General features: G+C 45.6%; 1 protein-coding gene across 2 annotated transcripts in view; it reads left to right on the top strand.

Moving 5' to 3' along the window:
* The window catches only part of EPRS1 (glutamyl-prolyl-tRNA synthetase 1), a 1,308,133-nt gene that overhangs the window by 183,841 nt on the left and 1,098,609 nt on the right, over nucleotides 1–25,683 (top strand). For both annotated transcript variants that reach the window (XM_069608586.1, XM_069608585.1), the window contains exons 8-9: nucleotides 17,071–17,263; nucleotides 22,975–23,146. In XM_069608586.1, coding sequence (XP_069464687.1) covers nucleotides 17,071–17,263; nucleotides 22,975–23,146 — 365 coding nt within the window. The remainder of the gene's footprint in view (nucleotides 1–17,070; nucleotides 17,264–22,974; nucleotides 23,147–25,683) is intronic.

The raw sequence follows: 25,683 nt of genomic DNA, 5'->3' as shown, positions 1-25,683 counted from the left end.
AGGTGGGTGGGGCTTGGCCCACATGACTTAGATCCACTTCCGCCTGCTCATCTATATTGGCGCAGACTGTGCTACAGGTGTTTGGTGGTTGCTATAGTAGGTCTTTCCAGCAAGTATTGTATGTTGCTTAGTGTTTAGAAGGACTTTAAATTTAATGTAACTTTTTTATTAGCATTTATATAAACATATCGCATTTGTGTCCAATTACATTGCTATTGTTTCAAAGCATTTACACGTGTTACATTCCATATCCATGGGGCAATGTTAGCTTGACAACCACAGCAAATCAAAACAGAAAAACAATTAACGAACCAACAAACTTTCCTCATGTAGTGGATACAACTTCACATAGCATTAACACATGTTAAGGGCTATGATGTGGCTTCCTAATTGTTCACCATGGAGGGAGGGGGGGGTGGTCAGAAACAATCAACTACTGCTGTGCGCCGACTTGGCTGCACAGCCACAACCAGTTCAGATGTTGGCGTCATAGTGTACAGTGGTTCTTTGCTTTCAAGGGGGTTTATCATCCGAGGGTGGAACATGTCCCATACCAGTGCTCTCCAGGACTGATATGTAGCACTGATCAGCACGTCTTGCCGGTTGATTGCATTTCCCCATTTTATAGTCTCAATTTCAGACCAGGGCTCAAACTCCCTGTGCCATCTGGTTTACTGTGGGCCACTTGCGCGCTTCCACGCCATGGCAATGCTTCTTTTGGCGAGGATACAGGGCAAGTCCATGAACTTTACTATATGTTTACACTTGCTATTTCTAGGATAAGCTCACAACAAACAAACCTTTGGGGTCCAATCATACCTTGCGATAACCGCACTCCTACAAGCTTGTTCAATTCATGCTCAAACTTTAGAAGGACTTTCAGAACTGTCTCTGTAGGGGTGGTCTGATGAGCCACCATATTATAGTGAAAAGGGGAAAAAAACTCTGATCTAGACAAACTCCAATCAAGGTTCGGTATCAGAGGTTTTATTTGCTTAGTGTGTATTTTAAATGCCTAATAAATCATTGTATATTTGTGTACTTACCGGTCTTACTTGAATTATTGGTATTCTGAGTGGACTCATTGTAGCCATACACAGAATGGCATTATGCCTTTGATGGTGCACAGGAGAGGACTGGAAAATAAGTGGAATGACTCCATCATGGGGTCTGGCATGGATTCACATGCTCATGAATATTCCCAGTCAGGCTGGGAATCCTCGGTAACAGAAAAAAATCAGTTTCATTTCGGAACTGTATTTCCTAATAACCAATCACTGAGCTGTGGATCATATTGCCCCTAGCCTATGACTGCCCTCTACCTAAGCCCCTCCTCTGGCAGCCATCTTCAGATTTTTACTGCACGTTCAAGTGTTGGGAGTCCTCGTGCTTGGCTCTCAAGCTTTTACTGCGTTTTTTTTCGCTTTTTGGAAAAGTATTTTTCAGTCAATCGAGCACCTGGCTCATGGATCAACCTTCCGTTTAACGGGGACCCGTTTTTCGGATTCTTCAGTGCTCCTCAAGGTCCGATTTTGTCGAGTTTCTTCCTGGAGGCTTCCAGAAGATTCTTCAAGGCCTACACCGCGTGGATCATGGCGGACGAGAAGCAATCCCCCTCTCTTTTCAAGCTATTTACCAACTGCGGTCTGCGGAATGTTTATATGGACAATAAACATTCCCAGTGCATTTACTGCCTGTACCGGATGCACAAGGAGGAAGCTTGTGCATTTCGCCGTGAACTCTCGATTCGCGCGATGAAAAGGATCGGCGTAGGCGGCTGAAGGAGTGGCTAAAAGCTCCTCTTCCCGGATCCGGAAATACTGAGCGGGCTTCTAAATCGTTTGAGGGCGCCCCTCCCGTGGGGGTCCAACAAAAGGCCAAGCACTGCAAGTCAACTGCCACTGGGAGTGCCATTGCAGCAGGCTCCTGAGCGTCCTGGGCGCGTCCGACGTCTCCAGCGACTTCAGTCACCAGTTAACGCTCAGGATCTTCTTCAAAGAGGAAGTCGGACCATCCGGGCAAAATCAAGGTGGCCCCGGACCTGGCCAAGGAGAAGCCCAAAGCCAGCCTGCCCTTGCCGGAGAAGGCCAAAGGGGGCCGAGGCTCCGAACCGCCCCCTAGGGAGAAGGCCCAACAGGTCAAGGGACCTATCCTGACTGTGAAGGCCTAGGTACACCCGACAAAGGCTCTGCCTTCCATCAAGGTGGTGGTGGCATCCCTTTCGAAGGCTGGAGAGGCGGACCAGCAGGGCGCACTTCCGAAGGCAAGAGTGTTCCTCCCAGCCAGGAGGGAGTCTTCATTGCAGCCCATTGAGAAGACCCCGGAGAAGATGCTGTGGTTGTGCATGTGTGTACTGCTATGTATTCTTTATTCATGAGCCTGTGAATCCATGCCAGACCCCATGCTGGAGAAGGAACAAGTTACTTACCCGACATGATAGACGCATAGTCGAGATGATAGGCGCGTGGGCGTGCAGCAGTCAATGTAACGAGGCCCCCACCCAAATGCTTATTTCCCCCACCCCTGCCGATCCTTACCATCCCTAGTTGTTTCAACCATAATCTGTGGCCATCAAACAAATCCCTTCCATCCTCCAACTATGAGCAATTGCACCAATCCCAACAAACGCAGTACCCTCGGGCACCAGGTGGCTCGCAAGTCCATTTGAAGATACTTCAAAACAATGTCCCAGTCCATCAAAAACTTTTGGCGGTCCCCCTGAATCGAATGTCGCCCGATCCTGAGCAAAGCAATTCCAAACCTTACTAATTCATTCATGCTCTGAGGGGGCGTTTTTCTGTTTCCAATTGTGTGCCACCACAAGCATTGCCGTCACAAATTCTAAATGACATATACCTTTCTTTGTGCTTTTGAGGGTAGATTCTCCTGTGCCACATCCAACCCCAGCATAGCCTCCCCTATATTGTCCGATATCCAAAGATCATGTTCATTGTTGTACGGACTATATCTCAGAAAGGCTGTGTGGCTGAGCATTCCCACCAGATGTGCCTCCAAGATCCCAGTTCCCCAAACTCCCTCCAGCAGAGCGCTGATGTGGCTGGGTAGTACATGTGCAGTTTTTCGGGGATGAGATGCCATTGAACCATTATCTTAACCCACATCTATTGTCTTTAGACTCCTAATTGTCTACAAAGGACGAACTTTGGAAGTTGCAACTCTTCTGGCAGAAGGCTCCATCCCCTTAAGTAAGAAATTATTTTTTAGGTGTAGGACTTTATAAGGGAGTATAATGGTGTCTTAACTGTCCTTTTAATGACTTGCCAGGTTCGAACTGGTTTTACGATGCCCGTTCTTTTCTTTGATGTACTTTACTACCTATAGTTATCTAGTGCAGGTACTTTAATCTGATCTAATTGTCTAAAATTTCAAATGTTGGGTGCTCTTTAGCAAGCACCTCCCATGGTGATTGCATACCTGCATAGTGTGAAAGTATGCGTTTTTACTTACCTGTGATTTTCATCGCAAAGAGTTTGTTTCAAGGCCTAATAGAAAACTGCATTTTTATAGGTTTTTTCTAACTTGAATTAGGAGTTGTGTGTGTCAAACTGAACCATCCGCACCCCACACACTGCGAAGTCACCTACTTTAATAATGTTTAGCTAGACTTTAATGTGTCTTCCTGTTCTGTAGGGTGGTGATAAGACTGATTTCTAGAATCTTACCTAGTCGACAGGTTTTTGGAGACCACACTAGTTATAGTGAACGAGGGAACTCTGAGAGGTTATCCAAAACTAAATCAAGGTAGCAATGGAGAGCAGTTAAGGATATTCTCAGGAGATTGGGAATGGGGTCAGGGGCTAACAATGAGCCCACACAGTGAAGCGCACAATAATACAATTTCGACCGGAATGTGTAAAAATACTATATTTATTCTAGGCCTTAAGAACACACTAAAAAAAAATGAAAATGTTGATATTGCACAACACTCAAACATATGTACAGTCCCCATAAATTCATAACATGCATTCAATTACTTAATAAAAGAAGGTAAGTAAGTAATGCAGTAAGATGGAACTAAGTCACAAGAAATATGCCCTAGCTTCAGAAGTCCAATCCCTTGAGTGGGGACCTTGTACCCAAAAGTCACAATGCGTCTCCCAGAAAGTATCTGATGCAGGTAAAGTACTTGTGTTGGTGAAATGTTCAAGAGATGGAATGGAAGGATACAGATACTTGTTCTCAATGTTATCCTATGGAGGACAGGTAGAGACGCATGCTTTGTGTTTACTTAGAACCCCCCCCACCCCGACTTGAATTTTCCCAGATAAACTTGAACTGGGAGGCTGGAACTCTGCAGGAAGGCGACTTACATCACAAGCGACAGTTCTAGTGAGGTAGACCACTTGAGAGCTGGTTATTCCACCATGTGGTCCATGGACACTTCCTAAGGTTCAGTACAGCTGGATCCTGAAACGTGTCGAGGCTGGTTGGTCCCACCAGTTCAGGGGTTGTAGCACCGCACAGGGCCTTCGCAGATCGGGTAGTCCAACAGGGCTTCACTAGACAAGACCCACAAAGGAATGCTGGGTCTCTTCAGGCCTTAAGTCGGCTGTTCTTCTATACAGGATTATTGGCTCCAATGTTGATCTGAACAAATCTCTACAGGAGTCCTCTTCTTATCCAAAATCCAGCCCAAAAGCAAGTCCAAGCCCACCAATGGTAAGGATCTGCATCATTCAAACAGCCAGTAGTTGTCCAATCAGGGGCAACTATTGGTTTTACTCATGCCCCATTCCCAGACTCTCTGGCTCCAGGAATGTGGAATTGGACCAACAGTGCCTCCCCCTTCCTGAGCCATGCACGCACAAAGGCACCACTAGTCCGCAAAGTAGCAGCTTTCCCGTGCAAGTGCATGGCCTCATGTAGGATTTCCACACCTAGCAAAGCAGGAAGAAGGCCAAACAACCATATGGTCAAACACGCAAGCTCTGATGGTGTGCCCGTTTAGGGCACTAGCCACATTTAGTAGCCATATATGATAAACACATGTGGACACTAGAAATAACACAGAAATGGCAACTAATTGCTGCTACCACCTTTTCTTTAGGCACATATAAAAGTAACAAAAATTCCCAAGTATAAAAGACTAGGGTGATACAAATGTATCCCCATTGCACTGCATGGTAAGATACTGTGTGCAATGTGAAGTTACAAAAGTTTAAAAAGCCAAATTTAGTTTCCCAGTACTGATAGTCTGAAGGACTGATCAGTTTCCCCGTAAAACAGTGAGCAAAAGGCTAGGGGAGTGAAGCTGAAGGCTTCACTTCCCTTTAAAAAGTCAGGACAGGTTTAAAAACAAAAGCATCAAGTTTCGGGGTCCAAAGAACTTTGGAGAGAAGGTTGCCGAAAGAGGAATCTTTCCTAATGGGTGGCCTCTCAGAATCTGCCCACATAAATCCATCTAAACAATGACCACAAGGGCTAAGCACGGATTGTGTCTCAACGACGACAAAACCAAACTTCTACTTACTGGCACCAGGCAATGATTAAACAAACTCAATCCACAATACAACTCCTTTAACATAGACTGGAACATTGCCTCCAAAAACGCCAAAACCCTACGGGTCTACCTCGATTCCACATCACTCTCAAAACAGGTGAATGCCACAGCCTCGGCCGATACTACCAAGCTAATAACTGCCTGCAGACCATTCCTTCTACACCTAGTTGCATCACACTGGCCAGAGCCCTAATCTTATCAAAGATCGACTACTGCAACTCCTTCTACCTAGGCACCAGCAAACAAAATATCCACAAACTCCAAATCCTACAAAACCACGCTCTCAGAGCAGCTCTCAACATACCACGTCATGAACACATAACCCAAGCAAGACAGACGGCCAAATGGCTTCCAGTCAAAGACAGAATCGCCTTCAGAAACCTGATGATCACTGTAGAATATAGTATTCAATACATGTGAAGTGCCGCGCGCGTCGTCACGCGAGCCCCTCTCTCATAGTTACCAAGGAAGACAGGTGTTCGCGAGACGAGAGCGACGGTTGACTGAGGTAGAAGGAGCGGTTGTGCCGGCGGGCTCTGTTGAAATAAACTAGTAAAATCTTACTTTCACTCGTGTCCGCCTTATCACTACAATTGGCGACGAGGGAGAAGACCTCACGCAGAGCCTGCGACGGAGCACAATCCACTTAAAGGCCACACGTTGTGAGTTCCGGCACCTCCCGTGCCTCTGACTGGGAGGGAGCACGGTGTGAGGTGCCGGCAGAGCCTGTGACGGCTCACTCACTAGGGCAGCAACTTCAGGAACCCTGCCCCGCTCCCCGGCTTCCGATGGCATGACAGGTGAGGAGGGGCATGCGATCCGCATGACAGGAGAGTGATAGCGGCGGCGCTGTCCAAACTAAGCCTTGCTTCTTGAGATACGCCCACTACCAGGGACAAAACATGCCCTATTGCCACACAGAAAAGAAAAAGTAAACAAACGGAGGTTGTTTTCTTATTGGAGCCAAAAGAAACAGTTGCAGTCTTACAGAGAAGGAGTTAAAATATATATCTCTGTATTGTCGCCACTGCTACAAAGTTAACATTACTTATTGAGTGGGATTTAAAGACCCCAGAGATTCTCAACATGGCAGCAGCTAGCATGGCCCCACCTCCACCCTTCTTGATGGAACCTGGTGTCCCACCAATAAGATGGGACAGATGGAAGAAATTATTTGACACTTATTTAGTGGCAATTGGAGGGGATAAATTTGCTACGTCCAGAAAGGAAGCAATACTTTTACATAATTTGGGCATGGAGGGTCGCAGTGTATACGATGGTCTCCCTCAGCCTACGCTAGAAGGCCAAGGTGAGGTGGATCAGTACACCTTGGCAGAAAGAAAACTAAAAATTCATTTTGAAGCGAAGAAAAACATAACGTTCGAGAGACACACTTTTTTCCAGAGAACACAGGATCCCAGTGAACCAGTGGATAATTTTATTGCGGCATTGAGGTCTCTTAGTCACACATGTGAATTTGGACAATTAACAGACTCGTTGATTCGAGATCAATTAGTGAGATGCACTAGTAACTTGAAAATATAGGAGAGATTGTTATCAAAAGATGCATCTCTGGACGTGGCGGTTGAAACTGCCAGAGGGATGGAGCAAACACATAAATGAAAGGAGAAAAACAAGAAGGTGAAGTGGCAGCTGTGAGAGGAATCTGTAAAACCAGTATGAACAAAGAAACCAAGTGCTACAAGTGTGGCAGCAATCAACACATCTCCATGAGCGCATTTGCCCTGCAAGAAATGCTTTGTGTTTAAAATGCAATAAGAAGGGGCATTTTGCTAGAGTATGCAGAAGAGCTAACCAAGTGAACTATATTGAACCAGGGATGAGAGTGCCGGAACAAGAAGCAAGTGAAAGTCTACTTCAAAACCAACAAACCACACATGTGTTGGAGATAGCGGATTTATCAAACAAAGTGATATCTCCCACCGATGTATTCTTGATAAATGGAAGAGTGGTCACGCTAAAGGTGGGTAGTTGCTCACCTTGGACTTTGGTATCCAAAAAGTCTTATGAGAACTGTCTGCATGGCTCAATCAATGATCTTAGACTGCACAGCATAGAACCATATGCGTATGGCAATGTTAGAATCGAGATATTAGGAAAATTCCAGGCAACTGTTGAATACAAAGGAAGAAGTTGTGACTCAGACATATATGTGACACAAGAAGGATCCTCCCTGTTAGGGTGCAGTGAGCAACATAAACTAGGTATACGTATACAGGCAAATGCGGAGGAGCCGGTAACAGTTGCGGAAGTTAATGACAAGTGGGAAAATAAATTTCCTGAAGTGTTCCGACCAGGGTTGGGAATGCTTAGAGGGTTTGAGCACGAAATACGAATGAAGGCTGGTGCAATACCACGAGTACATAAAGTAAGGCCTGTACCCCAGGACTTAAGAGGAAAATTGAAGGCGGAAATTGAAACTCTGTTACAGAAGGGTATCATAGAACAAAGTCAGAGTTCAGAGTGGTTGTCTCCTATTGTGGTGGCTATGAAGCCCAATGGACAATTGAGACTTTTTGTAGACAGGAGAGATATCAATAGGAACATTTTAATCGACAGACATCCTTTACCGATAATTGGAGATGCCTTATCCACACTCAAGGGAGCTAAAGTTTTTTCGGTGATCGGCCTTTCTCAGGCATCATCAAATTCCTTTGAAAGAAGACTGCCAGCATCTCACAGCGTTCATAACGCCCTTTGGATCATTCAAATATTGCAGAATGCCATTTGGGCTAGCTTCTGCAGCCTCTGTCTTTCAGAGAGTGATGGATACCATATTGGAATGGATAGAGAACATCGCAAAATTCCAGGATGACGTACTTATATATGCAAATTCTGTAACTGAGCATGATGAGGTGCTGTCGAGTGTGTTGAGCAGAATGTCTGAAGTGGGTTTGACTGTAAGGAGAGAGAAATGTAAAAAAGCAATTGACAGAGTGGAGTATCTGGGACACGAAATTGATAAATGTGGTGTGAAACCTAAAAGGAGTTTGGTTGAAGCGGTAAAAAAAGCACCAGAACCTTCCAACAAGGATCAAGTGAGGTCCTTTTTGGGCCTTGTGGAATATTATCATAAATTTGTTAAAGATTTCGCGATAGCCTCCAGCCCATTAAGAATGTTGTTGAAGAAAGGTGCCAGATTTGAATGGTCATCGGAGTGTCGTGTCGCATTTCAAAGCATTAAGGATGCAATAAGCGCAGCCCCCTCGATCGGAAAATTCGACCCTTAAGATAAGACCGTATTGGTAGTAGATGCCAGTGTGTTGGGACTAGGAGCGACATTAATTCAATATGGTGTGGGAAATGACGAAAGAGTAATTGCTTTTGCATCCAGAGCGTTGAAGACACCAGAGAGTAAATACTCTGTCATCGAAAGAGAGACGTTAGCTATGTTCTGGGCCATCACGCACTTTAAATACATTTTTCTGGGGGAGATGTTTTACAGTTGGATCTGACCACAAACCTTTAGTGCAGTTATTTGAGAGTGGAAGGTGGGCCTTAGGCTCTCCTAGAATAAGTAAGTGGGGATTAGGATTACAGGCATATCATTTTGAGATGAGTTTTCTGCCTGGGAAGAAAAATGTAGTGGCAGACTGCCTTTCCAAGCTGCCCGTTGAGAATAATACCGTTAATGTCGATGAGGGCGAAGCTCAGGAATCGGTTGTGGCTGAAGTGTTGGATGCTATTAGCGAGGAGATGTGGTCAAAGGGGAGAGGAATCTGATTTGGAGTTAGTTAGTCAATGAGTGGGCTGTGAAGGGATGGCCTCAAAAGAAGGATTTGGAGAGGAAGTTTGATGTTTGGTGGGAGCTAAAAGAGGAATTTAATATGTATGAGAATAAAGGAGAGGGAGGTGGTTTGTTTCCTCCAGAGTCAGTCAGACGTAGTCTATTGGAACTGGCTCATGAGGGTCACCCTGGTGAAGGTGCCATGAAAAGTAAATTGCGAAAGGATTATTGGTGGCCTAAAATTGACTGAGGGATGGGTGAAGGATTGTGTGTTATGCCAAGCGAGTGACAAGACCCAAAGTAGTACGTGAGACCCAATTAGTTCCCAATTCTGTTCCCAGTCAACCTTGGTCAAATGTTGCAGTGGATATCATGGGGCCTATAAGAGGGTTAGGTGGAGGTCTAAGATTTTGATTTGTACTTGTGGATTACCATTCAAAATGGGTTGAGTGGGAAGCGGTCAGAGAAGTCACTGCAAGAGAGTTGATAGCATTTCTGGAAAGGATATATCTTGGAGAAGGAGTTCCAACTGAACTGGTGTCGGACAATGGTGTTCAATTTGTGTCAGAAGCTATGAAGAAATTTCGTAGTAGTTACTGTATAAAACACATCAAAACGGCATTGTATCATCCCAGAGCGAATGGGCTGGTTGAGAGGGTGTACCGTTGGCTGAAGGATGGTTTACAATTGGCTATGAGAGGGAATCGACCATGGATAGAGGTTTTGAATGTAATGACATGGAGTTATGTAACAACACCACATTCGGTGACGGGAGTGTCACCGTTTGTAACCCTCAAAGGGAGGGAACCAGGAACGAAATTGTGTCCGGGTTGGTTAGGGGTGGGCAAGGTGGTTCATGTAGTTAGAGCACACATAATGAGACTCATAAAGGTCACCCAAGAAAGGAATATAGCAAGTTTCAATGTTCGGGAGAAAGTGAAAGAACGTGAGTGGAAAGTAGGGGAGAGAGTATATGTGAAGAACCCCAGGGTGGTGAACAAATGCTTAGAGAGTAAATATTTGGGGCCCAAGAAAATTTCTGCAGTAAAGAAGTCTGTTGTAATCTTGGAAGGGGGAGACGTATGGTCTAAAGGAAGGATTGCGAAAGTGAGGGGAGTGAATGAGAGTGAAGGGAGAGTAGAGAATAGTAGTAGAGGTGACTGTGGCAAGAAAGATGAGTGGAAGAAGGACGAAGTCAAGAATACAGGCAGGTCGAGGTCTAAACCCATCTGGTTAAGAGACTATGTCAAATAAAGCGTTGAACAATGGTGTTTATTAAATACATTTTCTTAGGTTTCTAGTATACTTTACAGTACAGTTAAGTCTTGATAGTTTCCTAATGGGAAAAATAACATGTTCTTTTTTTAAGTTTGGTGTCTGAAATGTTTATTTTCTTCCAAAAGGGGAACATATGTAGAGAATAGTATTCAATACATGTGATGTGCCGCACGCTTCGTCACGCTAGCCCCTGTCTCATAGTTACCAAGGAAGACTGGTGTTCGTGAAACAAGAGCGACGGTTGACTGAGAGGTAGAAGGAGCGGTTGTGCCGGCGGGCTTTGTTGCAATAAACTAGTAAAATCTTACTTTCACTCGTGTCCGCCTCATCACTACATTCACCCACCAATGCCTCAACAATACAGCCCCAAAGTACTTGTCCGACAAATTCACCTGGAAAACCTCATGAAGACCAACCAGAGCTAACTACACCCACTGCCTCAACATTCCAAAATTCAGACTCCAAAAATCAGGTGGATCCAGCTTCCTTGTTCTTGCTGTCAAAACATGGAACTCTCTGCTCCCTCCACTGTGAGATGAACACTCCTTCCTAGCCTTCAGATTCAAAGTAAAAAACCTGGCTCCTCACTCAAACCGCCCCCTCCTGAGCCACTCCCTGAATCCTGCCACCACCTGTACATATTTGTAAATCTTGTATAAATGATTCTATTATACCTGCATATACTTTACCTGCTTGTATCTCCTACTAAATAGAAGTGCCATTGTATCTACTGTACCTTTACATGTATAACTTGTATGTATAACCTGTATGTAACTCCTACCAAGTTCAAGCGCCTAGCTACCCCAGGGTTCAGCGCGCTCTAGAAGCAAATAAAATCAAATGACGAGAAAAGAAAGGCAAGGCAAGTAAAAAGGCTTTACTTGCCTCAGTCACGTGAGGACTCTAGGTTTAGAAACAAATCTGGGAGTTCCTGTGATGTCAGTGGAAGGAAAGCTGCAAAAAGAAACCTTTCATAACTCTGGTACGCTGCAGCTGCCTTGTGGGTGCTGACACAGTTCTAGTAACCGGATGTTGTCCCAGTTGTGCAGAGCAGCTACACCTGGGTTTCCTCAGTTTTAGATGAAGATTCCTAGTTTGTCTTTTGTACTGACTCTACTTGTTGGCCTCGTTTATACAGTGCTTCCATCTGCAGGGCAATCCTAAGGCTTCTTTTGGGAGCAGAGGGAGGCGGGGGGGTCTTTTAAGCTTTTACCCAATTGGTCATCCTATGTCAAGGAGGAGAAGCAGTGTACCTCAGGGATCCCTCTGGTAATTTGAGAAGGCTGGTATCAACCGATGCAAGTAGTACTTTTCCACACATGATGGATGTTTAGGAAGGTTGCAGAAGTAGGGCCTGCCAAGATTGTCTTTAGCTTTGTTTGAGACTCTTGTCAGCATTATAGAAAGTTTAGGTGCAGGTTCCAATATATATCATAGGAATATCCAAAGTGGAATGCAAACACACCATTCAATTACAAGTCTGCATCCTTTTAAAAGGTTGGTGGCAGCTTAATTTCTGGGGATATCCACACTGTTTCCTGTGCTGGCCCTGCATAGGCACTTGAAACGCTTGTCTATAGGCGCTTTATAAATGCCATATCATATAATATCATGTAGGAAGTGGATTTGATCTGGAATCCCAGTCCTAATTAAATATTCACCACATTTCCTCTTCACTTACTGGGCATTAAAAACCAACGCCATGTACAGCCACTTCTTACATTTCTCTTCAATCAAAGGAAATTGTTTAGTTCGGGAATGGCTTCAGATGTACTAGTGCAAGAGTGCTAGATAATGGCTCTGTATCTGTTGTCAAGTGTACTATCTAAATAAAATTGATTGGAGAGTGCCTGGGTGATTTGCCAGAGTTGCTTGCTTGCAGCAATTTTCAGGGACATAAACCGCTAACTAGGCCAAGCATCTGGCCTAGAAAAACATGTACATTTTGGGCAGCCCACCTTGATGGGCTTATTGTTTCTTAGGGGGGGTCATGTTAGGGTTTCAGCTTTAGTGAGTCCTGGCATGAGGGCTTCCTAAGTAACGATCAGTGAACAGTTCAGCACAAGTAAAAAATGAGGGACATCATGTCTGTCCCAAAGCTTAGGACATTCACTGTAAAACCATCCTTCTGGGTTTTATGAAAGATTTTCTTTTTGCTGCTTTGCCCCGATAGGCTCCTATGGGACACCTTTGCTTTTTGCTTTTTGACGGCTGACCGGTACTGAGGCACTATGTCTTGGTGAAATTCTCATTTTGGTACAACTGCACACCTCACCTTAAAGTGAAGTGCGGTTAGAATACTTTGCATCCTTGTAACTTGTTCTTTTGATGGCTTTTTGGTTACGTTTGCAGTGTCCAGGATGAGATGATGACAGCGAATATTTTTTCTACTGTCTTTTGATCATTTCACTAGTGTACTTTTGCAATTACCGCAAATGGCTACTAATAGTGGCTAACACTCCAAGATGACCGTGCCACAAGATTGCCTGTCCTTTAGCCATATTATTTAGCCTTCTTTCTGCCCTATCAGGTCTGGAATAGTCATACATGGGAAGCTCTTTCCCATTGAAAGCTACTGCTTTCCTGGACAAAGTTGCAGTCTCTGTGTAAACCCGGATGTGGGGGTTGAGACTGTCTGGTCCCAGTCTACATCAAGGTACCAGATTGTCTGTTGCTGGGCAGATTGTGAGACCAGTGGCTGTCCATTATTGGATAGACGCTACAAGTTAGAATGGTGTAGATCCTTACCATTGGTGAACCTGGGTGAGCTTTCAGTCAAAATATTTGATAAAAGAACTTCTGCAGCCATTCGACAGATCATCCTTGGACCCAAGACCCTTACAAAGGAGTGCAGCCTAAGGACGACTGTTGACAGCTCACCATCATGCCTCCAACCAACTCCTGGTGGAGCCCTGTTCCTCTGTCCTGATCTCAAGAAGGCCCTTGTCAGTGCTTTGATATTTGTACAGATGGGAGTAACTAGTCCCGACCCCCGAGTATCTCTGCCTTCTGCGACTTCGGAAGTTTACCTGAAACACCCAGTGGACTGACCATCCTTGTGCTACCTCGCTGCATTCATTGCCGTTCCAAGTGCATCCTTGGATCTTGGAGGATGTTCAGCTTGTACTCAGCTTGTACTCCATGTTCAGTTTTCTTACATCACTGGAAGATGTGCTGGGCCTGCTCCTTTGTTCATCCAGCAAAGATTAGCTGTCATTGCATGACCGTGGTTACGCCCGTTGCAACAAGTTTTCTTTTCTCCCTGGAGTGGTGTCTTGAAGTCTCCTGCTCCCCAAAACATCTCGTCTGAAGGATGTTCATCTAAAATGAGCCTGGAACTGAGATTTAAGCACAGCGACTGACAAACTAAATCCTGCGTCTGGAAGTGACCTCTGTACCCGCCACCCATGGGACTCACTGGACGGGACAAAGCAGGGAAGAAAGAACGTCCCCAATGGAATCCGGAAGCTCAGCAGTGGTCTACAGAAATCTGAGTCCGAGGGGCTAAGTTAACATACCGCTTTCTTTCCCCACCTGTCCTCCATAGGGTTAAACAGACATACAGTCCTGACCCTATTTCTTTCCTTCCTGATTTGGATCAGATCAATGGTCCTCTGGTTAAGGATACCCTGCTAGGCCTATCACAGTTTAGTGGGATTGAGAGCGCTCGCCTCATCTTTCCTCAACTTTTTGGGACTCTTGAGTCAACCACTGGCATTGCCCGATTTCATAATAAGCCTACTTGAGAAGTATATCTTTTGGAATGGTTGACTTTATGGCATTCTGACCGCAAACCATCTCATGGTTCGACTTACATAATGGAGAACTATTTTATTGTTGCTCTTAAGTGTTTCTACTTTGATTGCTGCATCAGAATACTTGCATGCAGGACCTTTTCTACCGCGTCCATCTGTCTCCTCTCCCTCTCTTCCTCCCTCCCTCCCGCACCCCCACAGTGGGTCTTGTGCTGGGCAGAATTCCTAGCCAGTGGCTGTCATAAATGGACAACCCCTGCCAGTTTGAATGGTGCGGAGCCTTACCATTGGTAGACCTGGTTGCGTCTCTGTTTAAGGGAGTTTTCCTAAAGTCATTTTGCCAGTAAGACTTTAGTAAGCTATCCCAGTGGTTTGTAGATCAACTCCTAGTATCAGTCTGTACTAACTTAGGACCTTGGTAGAGTGACAGAGCAGTCAGGTTTTATCTGAAGAGGAAGATGTGAGCTGTAGGCAAGTACACTGAATCTAGCTAGACAGGCACAGCAAATAAGTACTTACACTTCTAGGTATACATTTATTATATCTACACCAGAATCACTTTAAATACTTCGGATGTTAGACACTTCAAAGGGCACTTCCACTTTTGTGTTTTGTGTAGAAAGGGAAAAGACAATGTTATCACATTATTGGTTGTTGCGCACTCATGCTTTTTTCACCGGTTTATACAGTAATACATTTAATCTGAAAACACATATAGTAAAGTCACTTATCGGGAGGAAAATGGTTAGTTATTGTAAGATGAGTTTAGTTCAAGGTTCTAGAGATGGTTTCGTTGCCTAGTAAGTGCTTTAAGTCCAAAAACGCAACCCTAGCTAAAGGCAGTTCGGAGAGGGCTTGAAGTCTTGACAAGCAGGGAATTATGAAGAGTTCCTGTAGATTTCTTCCAGTTTCTCAACTAACAAGGGAGACCTTAAAATGGACTTGAGAAGGGGACACAAGCAGTGGCTTGGGTCTGAGGTAAGAGGGGGTTGCTCTGGACACCTCTACGTGCACTCCGATGCTCTGGAGCGACTTGGGTAAGCAATAACATTTCCCCCCACAGTACCTTTAGGTTAGAAGAAAATGTTTGTGCTGGATGCTTTGCGATGTTGCAGCTCTGGACCCGACTCCCGGATTCCTTGGTCTGATGGCTGAAGGCAGGACAATGGACCTGATCGCTCTACAGCAGTCTTGAGGGAGGACCTGTAGCACACCTTTCAGCAACTTCCGGGTTCACTCTGCGGTTTTGGCGCCTTTTCTGTAGCACCAACAAAGGACACGGATCGCCTGGTCAATCTTCTTGCTTCCTGCAGTCCCAGGCTCTTGGTGTATGGGCGCGTTGGATCTCTGGACTGTCCTTACAGGTTCAGCAAAGATTTGGACAGAATCAGCCTTTCCACAATAATGCACTCGAAATGGGTAGCTGGTGCGCTGGTACTGGTGTTCCGCATTTCTGGAAACTCCTAGGACCACGGGAGATGGCTCTACTCTGGAATCCATGCCTGCTGAGCATTCGGCAGTGTCCCTGACCCAGTGGACTGATCAGCTCTCTTCTGATCCATCTAACTGCAGCTGTCGTTGTTCCAAATGCTTCCTTGGAACTTTCTGGATCTTCAACTTCTACAAGAATACGTCTTTTCATGCAGTTGCAGCCTCCTACACTGAAAAGAAGCTGTGTAGAGCCTGTTCCTTTGTTTGTCCTTTGACGATTGCCTGCCACCACCTGATTGTGGTGACTCCTGGCGAATCCAGTCTTGGTGTCCTGGACATCTTCTGTGGTCACCTGTCCCATGGAGATCTGCATCTCTTTGTGCAACGGTGTGCACAAATATGTTTCACTAGAGTCTGAACTGCATACTAGCCAACCCAATCCCGGCACACAAACTGGCCTCTGCACCTATGACCCTCTGGACCTCCCTCGACCAGAAACATTGCAGCCAGACTAAGATCTGTGGCGTCTGGTCTGCTTACTGATCCTCCCACCATTTGACCGCCCCTTAGTGGTGGGACTGGGAGATAAACATTTCTGAACTTTCATTAACTTTGGAAAACTTGCCTGTGGGGCTTGGGGTAGCTAATGTCCCAATTCAATAGTAAACACAACAGAACATTGTGTTTTGTTGAACTGTTGACTCTTGGGCACTAGACCTCATTCCCTATCAGGGCTGACCTTGCAAAGTGCTAGGAACTTTGTCTAGGATACATCTGTAGGTGTTCTACCTAAATTGCTTACCTGTGTTTACTGATAATGAAATAGACTGTAATCTGTTTCTTTCTTACTTTACTACTGTTATTTAATGTGTTGCTACTGACGTTGCTACAATCGCATTACTGGTTTTAAAAGTAAAATATTGGTGTTCTGTACGTAGAACCCCCAAAGATGAAGGCATATATTTTTGATAGTAGTAGTTTGGTAATTTTTTGACTAGAATGTTCAATTGCTTAGAGCACTAATAAATAATTGTTTATTTTTGTGCTCTTCTGTCTGAGATCCTTGGAGTGCTCAGCGTTTGTCATTGTAGCCCTAAACCACTCTGAAACCCCTCTGGAATATAATTCTTACTGCAGTGCTACACTACCTTGACTGGGTTTAATTAAACTGCTGTGCCTTTCATGTTCACCATAATAGGTTTGACTCTCAGAATCCACTCATGGGTGGATTATGAAAATCCATTTTAACACCAGTGTTTAATCCATTTCTGTATGTTGAGTGAAACATGTGATTCAAACTAATCCTTAACATCCAGCATTTGTGTGATGTCTTTCAGGTGATCCTTGAGGATGTTTCCTTGCTGCACATCAAACCTGATCAATTCACTTACACATCCGACCATTTTGAAATAATAATGAAATATGCAGAGAAACTAATTAAAGAAGGCAAGGCGTATGTGGACGACACACCTGCAGAACAGATGAAGATGGAACGGGAGCAGAGAGTAGAGTCTAAGCATAGAAATAATTGTAAGATTTGTATTGATGCTCTTCTGTTTTATTCATACGTTTGTATGTATGTCTAAAATGTATATCCAATCTTGATGTAGTGGGTGCTCAGTTCCAGGCACTCCTTTGGGATTTATTTGTTGATTACATGACATTGATATGGCCTCTGTGTACTATTGAGAGTACTGCTGAGAAGAATGTGTGGCCTAGCAGAAACTCTGACAGGGACAAGTCAAGTGGATGACCATTGTGAGAACTCTAAGTTCTGAGTCCCCTCTGAAACCTGGTAACGATTCTTGGTTGATGGATGAAAAGTGGAAAGGAATGTCTGATGGTAGCACAGGGCATTGAGTACATCCTTTATGTTTACTTTCTTGCTCTGTGAAAACTAGGATTACCAGTTGTTGGGTAAGAATTGATGTAACACTGTGTGAGACTACTCAACACTTATCTGCTTGGCATTAGGAAACCCACCTTTTGGTATAGGTCTGTATTACACATTCGAATGGATTGTGTCCTCCAACGTATTCCACATCTTTGACATGTAAGGTCCACAGCTGTGCACTTCAGAAACCTTTTTCGGCAGAGTGCCTCCTGCGTCGATGATGTTGGGTCAATGTCCCACGAAGGCCTCCGTCGAGGGCAACGTCACTGGATGTTATAAATAGGACGCACAGCACCCGTAGCCTCAGTTCTGTTTTTTTTCGCAAATGTGTTTGCTATGTGAACTCGTAGAATGTCTTCTTCTTCAACCCCTCCTACTCTGCGGTCTGTCTTCCAAGACTTGCTGGGACTGCAAGTCTAAAATGTCGATCACCGACCTGCATCACATTTGTTTGCGGTGCTTGGGCGAGAGTCATGACTCTGACGACTGTTCAAAATACCAGTCGCTGACTGCCAAGGCCTTGCGGGAGCGTAAGGGGAAGTTCCAGGTGGGTAGGGGTTCTAAACCCAGTAAGTCCCGAAAATCTAAATTGGCCAAGGGAGTGTCCACCGACGACTCGAGTCGGGAGCAGGCCCGTGGTTCTTGGTCCCAGAGTGGTTCCTGCCATCTTTCTTCCTCGTCGCGGTATTCTAGGAAGTGCCGTCACTGGTCGCCTTCCCCGTCCTCCTCGGAGGATGGAGCCGTGAGGAAAGTGGTATGCCCGACGAAGTCCTCAACTCCGGAGGGCTTTAAGGAGCAGATGTTGGCGCTCTCGGCGTCGAAGCCATCGGCGCCCTCGACGCCTTCTTGGATATTTGCCTGAAATGTACCTCTGGAGTTCCCTGATAGGGTGGATCCTCTGAGGAATGCTACTGCTAAGTCTGTGAGGCTAGTGGTGAACTCCAGGCCCTCTTCTGTCCTCAGGCAAGGTTTTCACCTCCCCCTGCACTACATATGAGGAAGAAAGGTCTGACTTTGAGGACCCTGTTGAGCATGATGTGGCTCCTGTCTTTTCTAGAGACCGTCAATTGGAGGAGTTGAGACAAACCCTTCATGATGCCAGTGGGTTGGACACTTCTCCAGAAGTGGAATTTGGCAGGCCTGAGCCTGTTGCTCATGCTGAGTCATCATAGAGGCGGCTCATGGCTAGGGTCACAGAGTATCTGGGCTGGTCCAGTCCTCCTGAAGATTTTGTACAAGATGATCTAATGGACATTTTAGATCAAGGTCTGTCCTCTGACCCGGTGTTACCGTTTCATCTCACTTTACAGAAAAGGGTGGCGGCTGCTTGGCGTCACCGGAATCTCTTCTTTGTCAACGATTTGTTAACAGCCGGAAGTACCGCCCTTCCGTTAGTGATCCCAGCTACTTATCCACTCACCCCTCTCCGGAGAGTTCGGTGGTTCAGGCGGCTACGGCCACCTCGAGGCAGGCGGCGTACCCTACCATCCCTCCTCATAGGGACGACAAACGCTTCGACGGTTGGGCTCGCAAGGTATTTTCTGCAGGCATATGGCGTTGAAATCAGCCAACTCCACTTGTGCCTTAGCAAGTGGAGCTGTGCTTCTCTAGCGGCTGAGCATATTCCCGAGGGTGAAGAAAGGGATGGGTTTCTTGCTCTCGTGAAAGAGGGCAAGGATGCCATGTGTGAAGCCCTTCAGTCTGGTTTGGATACCGCTGACAGTGTTAGCCGGTCCATGGCTGCGAGCACCTTTTTTTTTATATACACAAATTTGCGTGGTTGCGGAAGAATCTTTAAGCGCAGCTGTGTGTCAACCTCCGCCTTTTTGTCCTAGGGGACAGCCGTGGAGGGGAGGTTCTTTTCATTATTACTCCTCCTTTGGTAGAAAGAGAGGGACCGCCGGTCAAAGGGATCAGCGTAAAAGTACCCGTGGTGGTTGGGTAGAGGTGCCAAAGCCGCGCAGACAGCTGCCTCTTTGCCTTCAGGCGCGGCCGCAGCCACTCAGTCATCAGGCCATGTCCCATGGTTCGCCAGTTGAGGGAAGGCTGTCTCAGCATCTCGAAGAATGGCAGACCATTACTTCGGATGTGTGGGTTCTGGATACCATAGCCCACAGCTACTGTCTTCCCTTCCTAAAGCAGCCTCACGACAATCCACCAGAGAATTTCTCTTTGAAGCTTCTGGATCCGCTCCTTGTGCTGGAAATCCTGAACCTGCTAGAGAAAGGTGCTATAGAACTGGTGCCTGTAGCGGCGAGGAACAAGGGATGGTATTCCCCTTATTTTTTGATCCCAAAGAAAGACGGAGGTTTCAGACCTATCCTGGACTTGCGTTAGTTAAACATCTCAGGAAGGACAAGTTCAAGATGGTCATTCTTTCTCAAGTCCTTCAGGCCTTTCAACGTCAAGATTGGTTGGTGTCTCTGGTCCTACAGGATGCTTACTTTCATGTGCCGATTCATCCAAAGCACAGGAAGTACCTGAGGTTTGCGGCTGGCGACTCCCACTTTCAGTTTTGGGTCCTGCCCTTTGGATTGACCTCTGCCCCGAGGATCTTCACCAAGCTATTGGTGGTGGTGGCAGCGTACCTCAGGTGTGGGGGGGGGATTCACGTATAACTGGCGTTCTCCAGAGCAAACATTGGATCATCTGGGTCCCACCTGCCACTCGCTCCACAGGCTGGGCTTCTCCCTCAATTTCAAGAAGTCGCATCTGACACCTCAACAGCTCCAGTACATCGGGGCTGTGTTGGACACGTCCTTGGGGTAGTGCTCGCCTCTCAAGGTGAGGGCTCATCACATTGTGCAGATGGTGGTCTCCCGGCTTTCGAATTCTTAAGGTTGCTCGGCCTCATGGCATTTCTGGTGCCAGAGGCCAGGCTGAGCATGAGATCCCTGCAATGGGTCCTCAAGATGCAGTGGTTGCAGTTCTCAGGAAAGATGTTGGATCCTGTTTAGATTCCAATCTCAGTCACCCAGGATCTGGGGGAGCTGTTTTAGCAGCCGTGGCCAGAGGTGACGGTAGTGACAGATGCTTCCCTCACAGGATGGGGCGCTCATGCCAAAGACTTGACCGCCAGTGGTCGTTGGTCTCAGTCGGAGTCCAAACTCCACATCAATCTGTTAGAGCTGAGGGCCATCAGGCTGGCCCTGAAGGTTTTTTTTTTCTGTCCGTGCGGGGGAAGAGTATCCTGATCATGACAGACAACACAGTGGCCATGCATGTCCTCAATAAAAAAGGGGTGGGGTAGGGTCACTCCCGTTGTGCAGAGAGGCAATGCAGCTCTGGTTCTGGGCCATCCAGCAGGGAATTTCGATCTCAGCTGTTCATCTGGCCAGAGAAAATGCGCCGGCGGACGCTCTGAGCAGGCAGAGCACGGTCTCTCACGAGTGGGAGTTCGCCCTTTGGGGAACCCCACATGTGGATCTCTTCGCCACCAGTGCCAACTGGAAGTGCAAGAGATTCTTCTCAAGGGAATTTCCTCCGAGAGGAGCAGTAGGAGACGCATTTGTAGTGGATTGGTCATTCCCACTGCTGTACGTGTTTCCTCCAGTCCCCGTTATTCCTCAAGTGTTGCAGAGGTTGCAGAAGTTCGGTCCCCACATGATCCTCATTGCTCCGGATTGGGCCAGGAGACCGTGGTACCCAGACCTTCTAGAAATGTCCATGTGCCCTCCACGCCATTTTCCCTACCGAGAGAACTGTTCGAGAGACATCCCCTTGGAGCGTGCTGTACTTCCTTGCTGCTGCAGGAACAGAAGTGCCAGTGAGAGGAACACCAGATTGGAGTGAATCGCTTTTAAGTTGCCCAAGAGCTGCAGGAAGATTCTCCGGACACCCAGGAAGCAGGACTGACCGAGCCTGAGCCACTTCAACATAGTGCTGGACCCCAGATGCGAGGAAAGCCCATCTCTACAGCCAAGAGTTTGCAGTGGTGCTGTTTGCTATAGACGCAAGGAGCTGAAACTTCAAAGTGCCACTGAATAGAAGTTTGTCCTTTTCTGCCGCAGACCGTCCCATTGCAGTGCCGGAGTCCCCCAGACGTCCTCCCTCTTGTCCCCACGACTGAGGCCCAGGAACCCAGGATCTGCAGACCTGCACTGGAACAGAAGCCAGCCGGAACCATTTCTTCTAACCAAAGGTACTGTACAGTCTAAGACCTTTGCTCTTGTTTTATAGCCTTGCTTGCTCTCAGTTGAGACTTGTCTTGGTTGCTTCTGTAGAGTTGCTAACAGCTTCTTTACCTCACAAGCCTAAAGAGCTTGTGGCCCTACTTTAATTTCTTCTTTTCTACAAAGACTTCTAAAACATTGTGTAAGACTTTTACCTGCCTCTAAGAAGTGGTTCAGTTCACTAAGACTTTTGCCCAACTGACATTGGCCTGGCCTTGCTCCCGGAATGACTCTTCTTCCCTCTGACTTTGTGTTTGGCCTTCCTTCCAGGAAGGGGTTAACTTTGCATTGGGGGGTTTCCAAAAGTGCTTACCTGCTTCAGAATATGTGTGATCTCTTGTTTTATTCTAATAACCCATTTCTTTGACACTCCTCTCAGTATTGCTCTAAATGCTACCGTGATATCTAATTGTCCACAGTGTCCTAGTTATTTGTCACCTGAGAGTGTAGGAAGTGTCTGTGTTCCATCCCAAATGAGTGTTTGCTGATTCAGAGAAAATAAGAGTGTGTATTTTGAAGGTATTTGTGTGTTGGTATTATATTGCCCCTTCTGAAGAAGGCTTATTCAAACTGACTGTTAAATTAATAATTAATCAAGAAACCTTGTGTTTAAGTGTTAATTTGGATACTTGTCACTGTGAATCTCTTTGTAACTCCCCTACTGCTCACATTGACCCCTCTTGAGAAAAGCCTGGCTGCCCAATCACGCTACCAACCTGTGTAGTACAGACTTATACCAAAGGTTGGGTTCCTATTACCAGGAGGTCAAGGTTGTTGAGTCTCCCAAAGGGTACTCCACACAATCTTGCCTAACAGAGTTGGCAATCCATTCATTTTTCCAGCGGTTTCCCAATCAAATGGTTGTTTGAGATGGGGTAACGCTGGATGGGTCAAATGAAATACCTTTGTGCTTTTTTAAGCAAAAGTCCGATGTATGCAGATTCCAGTTGAGCTATTCTCTTCCGGTGGGTGCTAAATCTGGAGACCTCTTCGTCGATTTGTAAAGATTGGGGGGGACATGGATCCCAGGATATCCTGATGAGTTGAATTAGTCGATGTTTGCTTGTAGATCCCCTGCAGATTGAAGGTTGAAAGACAATCGAGCCATGTATTCAAGAAGAGCTTTCTTAGTACACAGGATGTATTGTAATCCAGTGCTCTTGTTTCCTAAATAGCTGTTGAAAAGAACAATCAGATGTGGGAAGAAATGAAAAGGGGAACTTCATTTGGTCAGACGTGCTGCCTACGTGCTAAAATTGACATGAACTGTAACAATGGGTGCATGAGGGACCCAACACTCTTCCGCTGCAAAACACAACCGCACCCCCGCACAGGAAACAAGTACAAGTAAGTTGTCTGTGATACTGCCTGGTTTATAGAGGTCCACGCTTTTGGATGTCTTGTTCTATCCAATGCTTTTTGTACTAATTTTTTGTAACATTGATGATGCCTCCATCATTTAAGATATTTACAGCATTGTGTGTTTAAACATTCAGTATTATCCATTTACCTATTGTCTTTCTGTAAACTTTTAGAACATGTTTTTTTAATTTCCGTTGTAACTTGTTGGAGTAAGAATAATGCTATTTGATCAAGTGCATGTAATCCTCCTCAGCCAGTAACCCTTGCCTTTCTTTGCACACAAGTTGACTATACTAACTCCAAGTTAATTTAGTTGGAAGTGCGTTTCCTTCAGGAGGATGGAATGCTACAATGGCCATCTAGCTGTAAGCCTCTGCCGGATGGTAGATGTCCTAGTGTGCTGACTTGAGATGCAAAGAACCCTCAAGGTTTTGAAATCTTTATTTCATACAATGCTGGTTTGGGTTAAGACCTACAATGGGTAACTACCAACAAAATAATAAACCTAGCGTTCTAGGTGATGGGATAAACACAATAAGGGGGGGGGTTTAAACCTTCACGCCTGGGCATCTTGTTCAACATTGACGATTCCCTTTCAGACGTTTTTCTTTCAGGGTCTCCAGGTAAATTTCTTTAGGCCTAGAATGTTGCCTGATGGGTTAAAAAGTGTTCTTTTCTGTGGAGAAAACCAATCAGAGTAGAGAATTAAGCTAGTGGTGTTTCAGAGCTCCCGAATGATGCCCACTGCTTTGTTCCCTATCACTAATTCCAATCGCAATGTCTGTTATTTATTGGACCTAGTCTCTTGAGTTCCACACATTTCTTAGACCGAGGTTCCTGTTTTCCTGGGTAGTTTTCCAAGGTCCCCATATATCTGGACAATGCCTGCTGCTCAGAGCAATTCCTTCTGGGTGCTACCGGGTCTCCTTGGCAGGCCTCACAAAGGTTTGTGTATCTTACTACTTCCAAAAAGAACAGATGATTCCTCCTTGATAACCACAGCTTTTTACCAGCAGGAATGTCTGCCTCTGCCTGCTAGATTGCTTTTCAGAATGAATGAAGTTCTACTCACCGAGCAGCCAATGGTTGTGGGGAAATATTTCTTTTTTTTGCAACTTTCCCTCCATTGTTTCCTACGAAACCCTTTTCTTTTAGCTCTATTTTTATCCTGTCCTGACTTTTTAAGAAGAGAAGTAAAGCCTTCTCCTTCCCTTCCCTTTCTTTTTGCTCATTGTTATGGGGAAACTTATCAGTCCTTGAGACTATCAGAACGGGGAAACTGTTTACCTTTTAAATTGGCATACTTTTTAACATTGCACACAGCACCATACAGTGCAGTGCAATGGGGCTATTTTTGTAACGCCATAGCTTTTTACAAATGGGATTTGGTTACTTTTATATGTACCTAAAGACAAGCTGGTGGCAGCAGAAACCTTTTTGGCACTTAAATGCGTGTGGCTACTAAATGTGCTAGTGCGCTAAAATGACTGCCACGAGATTTCCGCTTGCTTCTTTGGCCATATTATTATTTGGCCTTCTTCCTGTCGCTACATCGATGAGATTTATTTTATTTCGAGTGGAAGTAAGACCACCCTCTTAGAATTTATAAATTAGTTGAATGGTTGTAACCCTATCCTTCAATTTACTATGTTGTCTCATCAGTATGAACTACCCTTTCTCAATGACATCACACACAAGGAATGCTTCCTTTTTACTAAACTATCAAACGGACCGTTCGAAATTACATTCTCCTTTACTCTAGCTATCATCCCAAAGCACTTAATCTTCCCTATAGTCAATTTCTTAGGATCTGGCGCGACTGTACTTACAAATGTTCTCATTTACAGGTTACAACATAGGGGTTACCCTTCTAAATTGTTATGGCGTTAGCAAAGATAGCATGGTTTACTAATTGATCAACCCTTTTGACACCCAAAAACAAGCCAATAAGAGATGCAGGATTGTCTGTGTGACCACGTTTTCTGAACATACCAACATCAAACGAGTGATCAAAAAAGACTGGCGTTTAGTATTGCCATGTAGTGGTACAACAAGACTCCCTCGATTTGCATTAAAGAAGGGACACATTATAGACAAAGTTGCTCACACAAAGCATCAGCCACAACATATTGAAAACACCATTACTAGCTGTTGGAACCTTCCGGTAGATCCAGTGATTGGTCACCATCCATGTGACAATTGTGCAGCCTGCCCTTTTACAAAAAGGTTCACTCGAAGCATGTGATCCATCTAATCGATTGCCCATGAAATGTGCATAGGGATGTCCATCAGACCTATTTTTGTACACATCTCTAAGAACAGATGCAAGATTCAGAATAGACCTGTACAAGCCCCACTGGTGGAACACCTAGGCAATATGACCCTCGTAGGGGGGCCATTACCGGTCGTGTAATGCCCCTGGGGCCATAGTTGGAAGCCCAGGGCGGCCAGTCACGGAAGAAACCTCTGCGCTGTAGCGGTGAAGTAGAGGCTTCAGAGCCTTCTTGACAAGGTAAGGCCTG

The sequence above is a fragment of the Ambystoma mexicanum genome, chromosome 4q (assembly GCF_040938575.1).
Source record: "Ambystoma mexicanum isolate Mex_15411 chromosome 4q, UKY_AmexF1_1, whole genome shotgun sequence".
Taxonomy (NCBI): Eukaryota; Metazoa; Chordata; class Amphibia; order Caudata; family Ambystomatidae; genus Ambystoma; species Ambystoma mexicanum.
Note: the sequence above shows the minus strand (reverse complement) of the source record. Positions and strands in the feature narration are given on the sequence as shown.